The 13,068-nt window shown below is 37.8% G+C and overlaps 1 protein-coding gene across 1 annotated transcript; it reads left to right on the forward strand.

The window, feature by feature from the left end:
* Positions 1-141: 141 nt before the first annotated feature.
* Positions 142-12,330, forward strand: LOC136266590 (centrosomal protein 43-like). The gene is made up of 9 exons (XM_066061590.1): positions 142-283; positions 379-432; positions 1,737-1,788; positions 1,845-1,933; positions 4,665-5,071; positions 6,094-6,125; positions 6,314-6,416; positions 7,910-7,991; positions 12,113-12,330. The coding sequence occupies exons 1-9, from the start codon at positions 197-199 to the stop codon at positions 12,185-12,187; spliced, it is 981 nt and encodes a 326-aa protein (XP_065917662.1). The 5' UTR covers positions 142-196; the 3' UTR covers positions 12,188-12,330.
* The last annotated feature ends 738 nt before the right edge of the window (positions 12,331-13,068 follow it).

Consider the following 13,068-nt stretch of genomic DNA (forward strand, 5'->3'; position numbering starts at 1 on the left):
ACAAACTCTTGCACATAGTTCATAAATTAAAGTTCTACAAAGCAATCACCATTCATTTGTTCATCACTATGGCACCTGACGAGTTCTTTGTGATCGGCTTACTACCTGTGTGACTAACACCACAAGTTTAGTCACGTGATGATGTATTCTACCGCGCAAAAAATTGAACTGGTGGTGGGCATCAAACATATCAAGTATGTCTGTTAGTAATCCGGCTGAGGCTGAACTAAAAGAACTCGTGGCTAAAACGCTTGAAGAAAAGGGCGTTCTGGGAAAAGTGAAGGTATTAAATATCGAAAATATCGATCGAGTAATACATATGCGAACTCGCGTATTGTTTCTTATCATGGATCATGTTATGTTACTTGTAACACACAGGCACAATTGAGAGCTAGCGTGTTCCTAGCGCTTCAAGAACAAGACACTTCAACTGTAAGTGATTGTTTACTTTCAAATATTTGTTACCACAATCGAAATTAATTAGCACACCAATATACTGCTCTAGGCTATATACACCTGTAACTATATTTGCTGGTGCTTTGAAAGTGAACGTTTTCACTTTTTAATTGCATCTTTATGTGATATGCATGTGGCATGGGACCTTCTTGGTACACAGCACCATGTGCACATACAGTAGTTTTAAATTGTGGCAACAACAGTCAACAGTGCTGCTATTAGTTAGCATATTAGTGAATCGAAGCAAAAATTCTAGGTACATATACAGTGCCAACTGCCTGTGTCTTATGAATGCACACTACACCAATGCCTTCAGCTACGTATACTGTGCTAGACACCTGTGTAATACTCAGGTGATACAAGTCAGTGCAGGTAAATCCTCCTAGGACAGGACTAGTGACACAGGAGGCTGTGCCATTCCTCACAGGTGATTATGTTGGCATCCGAGGTCCCATCTAAGCTTCCATGCAATAAGTATAGTGTGCGTTCAGGAATAGAGGGATTGAGATATATAATGTATGGCACGGGTTTGTACGAGGTACTGAAGTTGAGTAAGTAGAAATTTATTGTGGAAACCAATAGGGGTGGACAGTATTTCAAGAAATTCAATATTTTACTGATACCGATGTACAAAAATGATATCGAGATACACTGTAACAAGCACAATGTGTTATAGTTGCTGTTACCTTCGTAAGTATGATGCAACATCTTGTACAAAAAAAAACATGGGTACGCTCAGGCATACAATACTAGGTATTGACAACCAGCTGCTATGCAATAAATCAGCATTCTTGGAATTTGAAAGCTAATTGGACAGGTAGGTTGATATGGACTAGTTAAGAGACATATTGCAATATTAGTAGTTATTGAGATGATGTGCCAAAAAATTATCGATATTTGTTTTTGAAGATATCGCCCACCCCCTCCTAATGATGTAATTCATTAGTCTGGTACATCACAGACCCAGCTTATCAATCAGAGATAAGTACTCTTCCAGTGAGGATGCTTACAATCTCTAATCGATAAGCCCCATCATGCAGCAAGGGTCTGTGATGTGCCAGACTAGTGGCATATGTGGTAATATCACTTGGCAACAAGAATTTGAATTTGCATACCTGTACTACCAGTTTGCTACAGTGTGGCCTTACTTGATTAACTATTACAAACAAGCATTCTGTTTAGGGTATATAAATACTGTAGATTATTCTTATGTTGTACCATATTTTGTGTATTACTACAATGTTCAGGGAACACATTTACACATGTTATTGTTGTTATAGAAGTTTCCATTGAACAATGAGAAGATCAGAAGTTTCATATCATCTCAAGAAGGTGTGTACAGTACAGTCAATACTACAAGTGATTCTACTATTTGTTGTGTACATTAGGCAAATTGACAGTCAGTTTGGTCATGGAGTTCCTGGATTATTTTGAGCTTGATTCAAGCAAGGCTGTCTTTGAAGTGGAGGCAAGCTGTGTAAGGACTATTACATAATAGTAGATCAATAAAAGTCTGTGGGACCTAGAATAGGCACGCAAAAATTGCTTTCAGATTCTAAGATTTGCAGAAATTTAGTCAAGTTTTTTGCTACAAAACTATGGCTGTGCGATAATAAAATAATTATCCCTATATTTTGATAGTAACAAAAAAAACACCAGTTTATCACGTTATCTCGATGATAGAGTACTTTTACAAACACAGTTTATGCAATAATAATTGGCTAGTATCTCTTGAATTGCCGCAGCTAATTGTGACCTTACTTACAATAGTACCATCTGTCTGCTTTTAATGTACTATTATCTTGAGATATCGATATTAGAAAATTCATTATCTTTATCACGATAATGACATAGGTATCATGATAATCACGTTATCGTTATATCGCATAGCCCTACACTAAAACTGTTGTCAAAAGTATAGATACATAGATTAGTACTCAGGATTGGAACCATTTTGTTGAACATGAACAGGGCCTGTTGACTCTATTACAAATGCATTCACCAGATGATTATTACCCCATGGCCTTTCGAGAAAAGTGAAATAGTAAAGTACTCCACTCAGAATACATTTCTGTAGAATGTTAATATGTGAGAGTGTTCTAAACCTTCCTTGTGAAAACGGGTAGTCAAAATTCCAACAACCATGCATTTGGAGAGGTGGTCTAGAACACCTGCTTTAGCTGCTGCACCAGCAAAAAAGTTAAGGACATGCACCAGTAAGTTAGGAGAGTGGCCCAGTTACTGTACGTAGGAGCTCTCACATCCTGCTATAGGAAAAGCCCCCTGTTATGTACAGCTTCTCTCCAATCTTTGAGTGTCACAAGAACCAAGAATGTAACTGCCCAGTGGGTATGCTGGAAAGGTAAAATTGTCAATGTTGATTCCCGACAGCTTTTTCATGGAATAACTCACTAACTTCATAACTTTTGTGTGGCTAGTTATAGTTTTGCTCCTTCTTATGCACACGGTCACATCCTTGTCAAATTTCATGTCAACAGGACACAGGGCAGATACATTGCAGATTGCCTGCAGTTGAGCAGTGCTCATTAGCATCAAACAGTATGGTAGTACTGTTTAAGATAGGGATCCCCCCAAAAGCGACACACACCACCTACAATGTTGCATTTAAAAACTATCCTAGAGACGTCTTTTGTGATGAGAATCACCTTTATGGAATAATATTAGTATCAAATACAGCATTAAAAACAAGAAAACACTTTATACAGGAGGCTGATTTTTTTTAAAAATCACTGAAACTTGAATGCCTACCTGCCTGCCTGCCTGCCCGCCCGCCTGCCTGCCCGCCCGCCTGCCTGCCCACCCGCCTGCCTGCCTGCCTGACAACAGTCGCAAGGCTGGAGATTAAATGAAGCAGCACGCAGCCACCATTTTATGCCACAATAACAAACTCACCAGTGGCATGTGCCTTTTGGAGTTCTGCCAAATTGCCTCTCTGCTTCCTTTTTTTCTTTAATCAGGCTACTCTTCATTCCTTTTTAGCAATGAAACAATGAATGATGCTAAAATAGGCTATAAAAATGCTGCTAAAATATATTTAATTTACTATATATTCACTATTAGTTGTATATAATTTCATCACTATTGCTTGGCACAACACATCTGGGTTATGCATTATGTGTTCCCATCAGATCGACTTTAATCTTTCATGTGCTTCAAAATCTGGTTATTGGAAATTACTGTAAAATAGGCTGCTTATGATCACTGATGTAATATCAATCCTTCAATTAATGGAAAGTTGTAAGTTAGAGCTTTGGATACTCTCTTCCTAGGACCATTGCCCATGGACAATATATGTAGGCCATGTTCAACAGTAAAGTCACCAAAGCTGGTTGTGCTGGCATCAGAGTACACAGTCCTCACAGCCAGGGGGTAACTCATGCTTGGCCTCCACTGATGCGGGACCACTATTAAGGATGAATAGAGACTATGGGTCATAGAATCTGCTATAGGCCCTAAAGCAATAGATTATCTTGCTGATGACACTAGCTAAGATACACGCTGGAAAGGTTTCAAATGACCAAACTGTTGTTTGAGAACCTGCAAATTGGTTGATTACCTTAGAGAGAGTGTATTGGTGATGGTTCTCATACCTGCTGTTAGAGCTTCAGTTGTTTTGCTGGTGGCTTCATTAATTTAGGGAGCTTGGTAAAAGGCGCAACTAAAATGGTCTTTGACGTCACTGTTAGATAGATGTCCTTCTTGAGCAAGCTTTGAACCTTGTATTGTACATGACCAGGTACATAAAATCTTGGCCATGTGGACATAAAAGAATTTGTGGCTTGTTCTATTCTTAAAAGTGTCATTGATTACCGTATAGAGGGAAACTTTGGCGAGGGAAAACTTTGGTGAATTTGGTACAAATTCGCCGAAGGTACCAAATTCGCCGAAGGTACCAAATTCGCCGAAGTTTAACCCACCAATTACTCGTAGCGTCTGAGATTAGCATCTTCATAGCTACAGATTGAGCTTGAATTCACCAAAGTTTATTTTGTCAAATGCGATTTAGCTTGCTATTCGCCAAAGTTTACCCCCGCCAAAGTTTCCCTCTATACGGTATGTGTAGATACGTACATACATTGGGTATCACCTGTTATAAGTGTATAGCAACATGTTTTTGCGTTCCTGGTCACTATGTATTGGCTGTTTATTTGTGTGCTACCTATTTCAGACAAATGCTTCTTTTGTAGGGAGTTTTGAACAAGGCCAGAAAGTCGTTACTGGAAGAGTTACCAGGTATCAGTGAGTCTGAAGCTAGTGGTTGTCCCTTACTGAGTACAATGATTAAGAAACTGAAGCAGCAGCCATTGCCAAGTTTTCCTGTACAGAACTTTGCTGGCATGCATCTCTCAAAGCCAGAAGATTTCCTGTCCACAGCACCAAAAACAGAATCACTATCAGGAAAATTTAATGGCACTAGTGTGTCTGCAGAAGGAAAGACGTTGGGTGGCCTGAAGGAAGATTTTGGAAAAATGGAGTTTCCTGGCAATGATTCAGTGCGAAGAGTGTTAGACTTTAACAAAACAACATCTTTTCCACCAGCTGGTACTGACATGAACAAGAAATTAACCTCTGGAGATATTTCTAGTGTGGACAGGTGTGTACAAACATACGTATGTGTATTATGCAGTACCATATGTTAGGGATCGCTGAAGATTTAGGCAAAAACATCACCCCAAAACTAGTCTCACAATAACTTCTTGGTGTCTTGGCAGTACTTGTAAGGTATAATCAAGCCCATTATGTGTCTTCACAGCTGCCAAAAATGCTTCCAATAAGTTGCTACAGAATTAAGAATTTTCTACTGGCTAACTGCCTCCCTAATGCCTTCAGACAACTGTAGCTTGATAATGGCCAAGGCTAAGGGCATGATTTTTTCACTGCTAGATGTTGCTTCAGCCTGATAAGCATACCGCAGTACATACAATCCACACATCATGAACTTACATGTACTTTTTTGTGTCTCAGTTCTTTTCACTGACAATGCAAAGGAGTTGATTTGCAGTGCATAGATATGGCTTCCCTGTGGTTGGGTATCATGCTTATTGCCAGTATTTTCCATAGCAACTGGATTGATTGCAGAGACACTCATCATATTATTCTTCGGGCAGAACATAGCTGAAGAAGAAACATAATGGCCACTACACTTTCAGTAATTAAATTATTCTTCGGGCAGAACATAGCTGAAGAAGAAACATAATGGCCACTACACTTTCAGTAATTAATTGTTGGGGGAACATGTTTAGACGCAATGGTTAATTTTGTGGCATACCTGATGCCATTCTTTATTTTAATGTAGTATGCGTGGGTTCATCAGTCATACACTGTAATTGTGTTATACTAGCAAGTAGAAGTTAAAAATTAGGAATTTCAAGTTGGATTAGGGATCAAAGAAAAAAGTAAGAATCGAGAAAATAGCTAAAAAGCAGTGAAACAGAGAGCTAGCTGTAGTAGACAATTAATCCCTTATTCAGTCTGGATTAAGTGTCCACTAGATCTGCAGGTGGCTATTGTTTCACTGCTTTTAAGCTGTTCCTCTTTTTCTTTGATCCCTAATTCAACTTAAAATTCCTGTATAACAATCCAAGTTCATTTAATATTTTTGTGACTTGTGTGCAGGAGAGAGGAACTGACAGATCCAAAATTGTTAGGTAAGCAATACTGTATGTCTGTAAAGAATGTGTGTGTGTGTGTGTGTGTGTGTGTGTGTGTGTGTGTGTGTGTGTGTGTGTGTGTGTGTGTGTGTGTGTGTGTGTGTGTGTGTGTGTGTGTGTGTGTGTGTGTGTGTGTGTGTCAGTCACTGTAGTACACTGATGACTGATGTGTTGTTATTGTGTAGTGACACACCCACCCAACCCTAAGGACTCTGTGAACACTTTTGATACTCAATTGATACAAGGCACTACCACCACCACTAATGATTATGAAGAGGATTTCTACAGGTATTGTGATATTTAATGTAGTTAACATGTCTCATACTGTAGAGTTGGGTTATGTCTATTGAGTGCATATTATTTGTTAAGCATATACATAATTTTTTTGTGATTTACCATGGCTGATAAGCACACATGGGCCCAATGTGAGGTTTGCACGCGACGAAGCTATGCCCAGGAAGAAAAGCTAGAAATCCTGGAAAATTAATGTCTCCTTGAGTGCTTGCGTCTCCCTTCACTATGTATACAGCAAATTAAACCAGCCTTCTAGATCTTGGTCATCACAAAAGATTTCGCCCAGAATGGAGTAAAATATCCTTATACACTGGTGTGGTGACCACGACCTACTCTATTACAACATAATTATAGAAGTTATCCGTTTACATCATTAATGGCTACTAGACACCATGTTTTTGAGGCAAAAATCTGAAACTTTTTGCAATTTTACACAATTAAGGAAAGACCTGGGGGAAATCGCTACACCGAGTGAGTTACCAATTGAAGAGTGGGGACTGGGTTAACTCAGCACTACAAGCCACCGAGCAGCTGGAGTTTAATGGTCCTGTTTCTTCAAACTACGAAGTGATATTACTAAGCATCAAATAGCATAACAAATGCACCACGGCTTTCTTATTATCATTAAAGTACCTGGTAAAGGCAGAGCCTGTATACCAGAAGGCCTTATAAAGGCCTAAGATGTTTATATTAACTGCACTAAGTATGTTTGAAAAGTAGGAGAAAGAAGAAAAAATCCATGACTGGGCCTGGGCAGCCTCGAACCTGCAGCCATCCGATTAACGCTCGAACGCTTACAGGAGTCTGCCAGGCGGTCAGGATATTTTCTTCTTACTATTTTCATGTATTTGTATCCATAGGAACTCTAGAGAGTGACTTATTATCTCTAAGTACCCCAAGTGGAACCAAATGGACATTGTTTTATTATCATTAAAGTACCTGGTAAAGGCAGAGCCTGTATACCAGAAGGCCTTATAAAGGCCTAAGATGTTTATATTAACTGCACTAAGTATGTTTGAAAAGTAGGAGAAAGAAGAAAAATCCATGACTGGACCTGGGCAGCTTATTTTCACTAGTGTTCTTCAGCTTGTAACTCATTCTTGCCTTACTCATTCATGTAGATAACCTGTAATTATACGGATAATATTTAGTGTGACATCAAACAAATAACCTCTATTAATTAGGCATATGTGCCTAACAGCCAGTATTATTTTTATTGAAAGTTTTCTCCAAAAATTATAAGTGTATGTGCTTAACAACTCAACTCTACGGTATACTGTATACACATCTACTGTATCTGTATGTGAAACTTACCATCATCTGTATAACTGATTTAAAGCTAAGTCAACATTATGTATACACAATACACTGTACAGTACAAATTACAGTGTGACTTGCTTCTCTGTGATACACAATGCAAACTTTGGAAAGGAAGCATATTTGTTGTTACTGGTAGTCATTCATTAACTTTTCTTCATGTCACCCAGTGAAGATGATGGATCCATCCATACCAGTTCAGTATCATCAGAACACAGTGAGGAAGAATCACAGACCATGTCCAGTAATAAGGTGTGTATGTCCCATCTGTTGTGTATCATACTTAAGTATTTGTACGCCTCTTGACCATTTCATTGTAGTGGTGGTCCCTAACATGGTTGTAGTAGTGGTTACCTGACGTTTCTGGTGTAAACAATAGTTTCAACAAGTTATAGACAGTATATGCTACTATGAATTAACCAACTATGTATTACTACTTTACAATAGGGTAGTTTTGGATTGTGCAATAATATTATTAGCTAATTCTCGTATTTTGTATTTCATGAAATATTCGTAATTCGTTCAATTACGTTGCTATGCACTGCTAAGGAAGCATTTGTAAACAGACCGCTTTTACCAACATATTACGCACAAAACTATCTTCTAAACTGTGACTAACGTGTTTTTTCCCACAAATTCTCTCGACAAAGCCTCAAAGCTGCTCTTCATTTTCATTCGCGTACTTAAGGGATACGCCCCCTTTCCAACTCGAAGTGATAGGCTATTCCCGGTAGTGTACGAGGCCTGCACCGTTGTTTTTCAGTTGCTAAATGCCTGAAAACCTCAAGGGGAAGGTAGTCTGAGGAAAGTCACCACACCCGTATTTCAGTCTGCCGAAAAGAAACCACCTCAGAGCAAAGTTTACCTGTGCAGAAGTTTAATACAGACTTCATTTCACTTTTACTTCTTACGTAAAAGCTGCTTTTACCGTTCTTAAACGATTTTGCTCACGTGGGTGCGTACGGACAAACGTAGATAGGTAGATAGGTACACACACACACTTTTACGAAAACAATTTCAGTAAACCAGGCACACGCCCACAGCCGGCCGAAGTTTAAAAATTCAATTGTCAACACATGTAGAGAATTACACTGAAGCAGACTTATAAGTGCTCTCATATGTTAACATATTGTAAATGAGTGATCATTGAAAAATTAGTGTATACATAAAGAGATTGTAACCAGATCTGCACAAACCCAACACAATCAAATTTGCAGCATTGAATACAATGGGTGAAATACTTGTATATCATTATAAAAATTCCATAACTTTTTTTTGAGTACTTCATTCTTAGTGAAGAAAGGGTCTGGCGCTTCCAAAACTATTCACCTCAGAAGGCTGAAACTTTGATGGTCCATTCCTTGGACACTGCAGATAATGTTGAGAAGTTTTTAAAAAGTTTCGGAAGTTGTGCGAGCAAGTTAGGTTTTTGCTGAGATGGTCACAAAAGTACACATGAATTGTCTACTTAGGGATAGTACTGCATGTGACACCTGGTTTTTAGAGGTAGCACATTAACTTGTTCAAATGTTGTAGAGTTACACTTCCCTGTGTCACCAACAAGATGTAATGATCAATGCATGGGATCCAACACACAATCTGGGTTAGATCCAGTTTACCAGGACAAAATACAACTTAGGTTTACCTAATCCCTGTCTATTTTTAGTAAAACTTCAATACTGTTAAGTTAATCCTCCTAGCATATGCAGCATGTTTCTTAGAATGTCACAATCTCCTCAACTATAGTCCTTGTATATGTGACCAGCTGAACAAAACCCGGTTGTTTTAAGCTTCAAATGTGGGTTCGAAGGTTAGTAAACTTTGAATTACAAAAGTATCCTTCAAAGCTTTGTAATACACTCATAGTCTACAAAAAAATTACAAATAAATGTCATTATATCTTTATTGCAACTGCTTATTCATCTTGCGTGGTCGATGTTCATCTCTTTGCAATCAACCTTTGTGTGTCACGCCCACTTTTAAACCATTGCAGTTTAGCTTACTACTGTAGTTGTAGCCTTAGAACACCTTATAAAGGGATAGATAATACATGGAAAACATCATTAGTTGGTGTTTACCTATGCATGATTGCAGTATAGCGGACACGCCCATTTGCAATTGATCGATTGCATCATTCAGTACTGCTGCTATGCATTTCCAAATGCTTCCAAGTTATTAAATAGGATTAAAAGATAAAACTTAAGAAGGATGTGCATAAATGCAAGAAAACATGTAACTCATATAGCTAACACTGAAGCTTCGAGTGTTCGAACATTTATTAGCGACTATTCGATGGTAAATTTCAATATTTATCCCAGCCCTAGTTTTCACACATTCCTCAAATTGCTCTGTTATCAACAGTAACAAAGGCCAACTTTCATCCTTTTATGATGAACAGTCCTGGAGTTATAGCGTTACACAGTTGGAACAGCAATAAATTGATTTGTACACCAACAATAATAAGTTCCAGCGCTTACTCAATTGATCACAACTCATGACTGAAACAAGCTATGCAACTCGACGGAGATTGAACAATTCAAGCACAACCTAGCTGGTCTGGACACTATTTAATTAACTAATTAATTAGTAATTAAGTATGATTGTAATTGTACTATTGTTTCTTTTGTGCACTACACTCTTCTTGAGGTCTGCACAATACAACAACAAATAATAATAATAATATGGAGATAAGATGTGGCTCAATCTATTTACCGTGAGCAGACAAATTCATTAAGGTATAATGCTTTTAGAGCTGTACCGATAATCGGATCGGCCAAAATATCGGCCACTGATATGGCAATTTTTACCAATATCGGCATCGGTACAGAACAGTACGAGGACCGATATCGCTACCGATATTTATACCGCAATAGTTTGTACATAAACGGATTATAGTATTGGTTTTTTACGTTATCCATGTGGTTGTTCAGTAGCATTGACTTATTGTTCACTGGACAGCAAGCGCTACACTACAAGAAGCCATACAAATACACGCGATTCTAGTGTTTGTTGCTGGAAAGCTTATCAGTCTTAAATAAATGAAGCAGTTATATATAGTACCTTTGTAATAAAAGAACAGTCACAAGAAAACCTACTGTACCAGCCTTCACACAAGCCAATAAAATGCGGAGTAATGCAGAAATATCCGTTTAAGGCTCCATGGGAGTATGCATAAAAATGTTTGTGGGTGCCTAATTGTCTGGATTGCACAATAGAAACCCAAGCCACTATTACCACAGGCATGGAGTGAGCAATGAATATATCCACATGTTGTTGTAGAGTAGGTAACTGTACACTTTTGCATAGATTAACTATGACTTTTGTTTGTAATGCAAATATCGGATCAACTATCGGTTATCGGCTTCTTTTGGTGGTATCCATATCGGATATCGGTACATGCCAAAATTCCATATCGGTACAGCTCTAAATGCTTTCCCTGTGATCCTTTGTGTGGACAAAATTCATTCCAACAAATAAATGATGTCAATAAACTGCATTATAAATAAGTGCCCATATGTAGCTATCATGCATTGTGCTGTACAAACATGAAACAAATGTGACCCTCTGAGCGAAAACCGGCTGCTTTTCGCAAAATATAAAAACTGTATACAGTAGGTGAAAATATGCATGCTACATAAAAAAAATTTACACACACTTAATTGCATTCGTACACCACTGGATTCGTCTGTTTATGGAGAATAAATAAATTTTTGTTTCATGTTCACACAGCAAAGTATACGTGAGTTATGGGCATTTATTTACGATACGATGACAACAATGTTCACCATTGTCATTTCTTAGTTGGAATGGCCTTCTTCTTAATACCTTGATAGATTTACCAGTTCATGGTGCACGGATTGAGCCAAGTCCCATTTTCGTAGCTTGTTTCAATCGTGAGTTATGATTGATTATCTAAGCACCTGCAATTTATTTCCCACAAATCGAGTTTATCACTGTTCCAACTGTCAAGCGCTATAACTCCAAAATTCTTTATCATAAAAGGCTGAAACTTTGGCTATCCACTCTTTTGTTGCTATAGATTTCAGAGATGTAATGAAATGGAATTCAAAGAATGTGTAGAAATGGCCAGTTTTTGCTCAGCTGGTCACAAATATTTTCTTACTCTCTATGAACACACGAATCAATGGTGTATAAGTTTCACTGATTTGAGTTTTATTTCAGTATGTAACAAAGGTGTAGCTGGCTATTGTAGCATGCATATTTTTTTATCCCGTTTATTTCAATAGCAAGGCAGATTTTTGCAAAAACACCAGATTTTGCTCAGCCAGTCACATATTTGTTATGCTAGTGTTCTAAGGGTAGTTTTAATATGTATCAGATTTTGTGTCTCACATTGTTCCTCTCACTTATAGCTGGAGACAACAGATCACACTATCAACTTGTCACAGAGTACAGACTTTGACATAGCAGAGACTATCAATACATGACCACCTAGCTGCTATCCTACTGTATAATATCACTTCATTATATTTACTTGTATATTGTATATTAACAGAGTCTAGTTTCTTTATTGTACTTGTTCTTGACAATATTATATGTGCTTTTTATTATTCACTATTTAAAAAGTCAAGTTTGATGGTCTTTTATCCTATAGTACATGTTGTACCTGGTGTATGTGGTGATGTTTTCTTTGTAAGGACCTTTATGGTCCTTCTTGGAAGTACATATAGAAGTGATGTTCTGGGTTGCTTGTAAATCAAGATATTATATGTTGATGAATTGTAATATGGTGTCCTGGTTACATATCTGTTAATACCAGATCAGTTCATTGCTGACAATATGGAGCCATTATTGAGAGTGTAGTGTCCTAAAATAGTGTTTGTAACTTACATATCTTACGACGTACTTGGAGACTTGACCAAGAAAGCTGTTGTAACATATTGACTGAACTGTATCTACTAAAGCCATTTAAAAACCATCTTGCAGCTGTACGCTGTACTTTCTATAAGTGTTGATAGTATGGGTCCCATACAACCGCAGTATAGTCCATTACAGGACAAATCATGGTGAGATAAGCTGATGCTTGTACTTTTGGTGACTGGTGAGCAACTACTAAGGTTTCGTTTGAGAAAGTTAAAAGTTTTGGTAACTAGCAGCTGTGCTTTTTATGTGAGATGACCAAGATAGTTCATTATCTAATAAAATTCCAAGGTAGGAGTGTTGACTAGATGTTGTTAAATTGCACTCGTTCAATTTATATTTGAACAGAATAGGTGATGAAGTGCATATTAGTATGTTTTGTTACATTAAAATGTAGTTACCACTTCATTGCCCAGGCAAACAATTGGTCAAAATCATGATTTTGTAG

The sequence above is a fragment of the Dysidea avara genome, chromosome 9 (assembly GCF_963678975.1).
Source record: "Dysidea avara chromosome 9, odDysAvar1.4, whole genome shotgun sequence".
Taxonomy (NCBI): Eukaryota; Metazoa; Porifera; class Demospongiae; order Dictyoceratida; family Dysideidae; genus Dysidea; species Dysidea avara.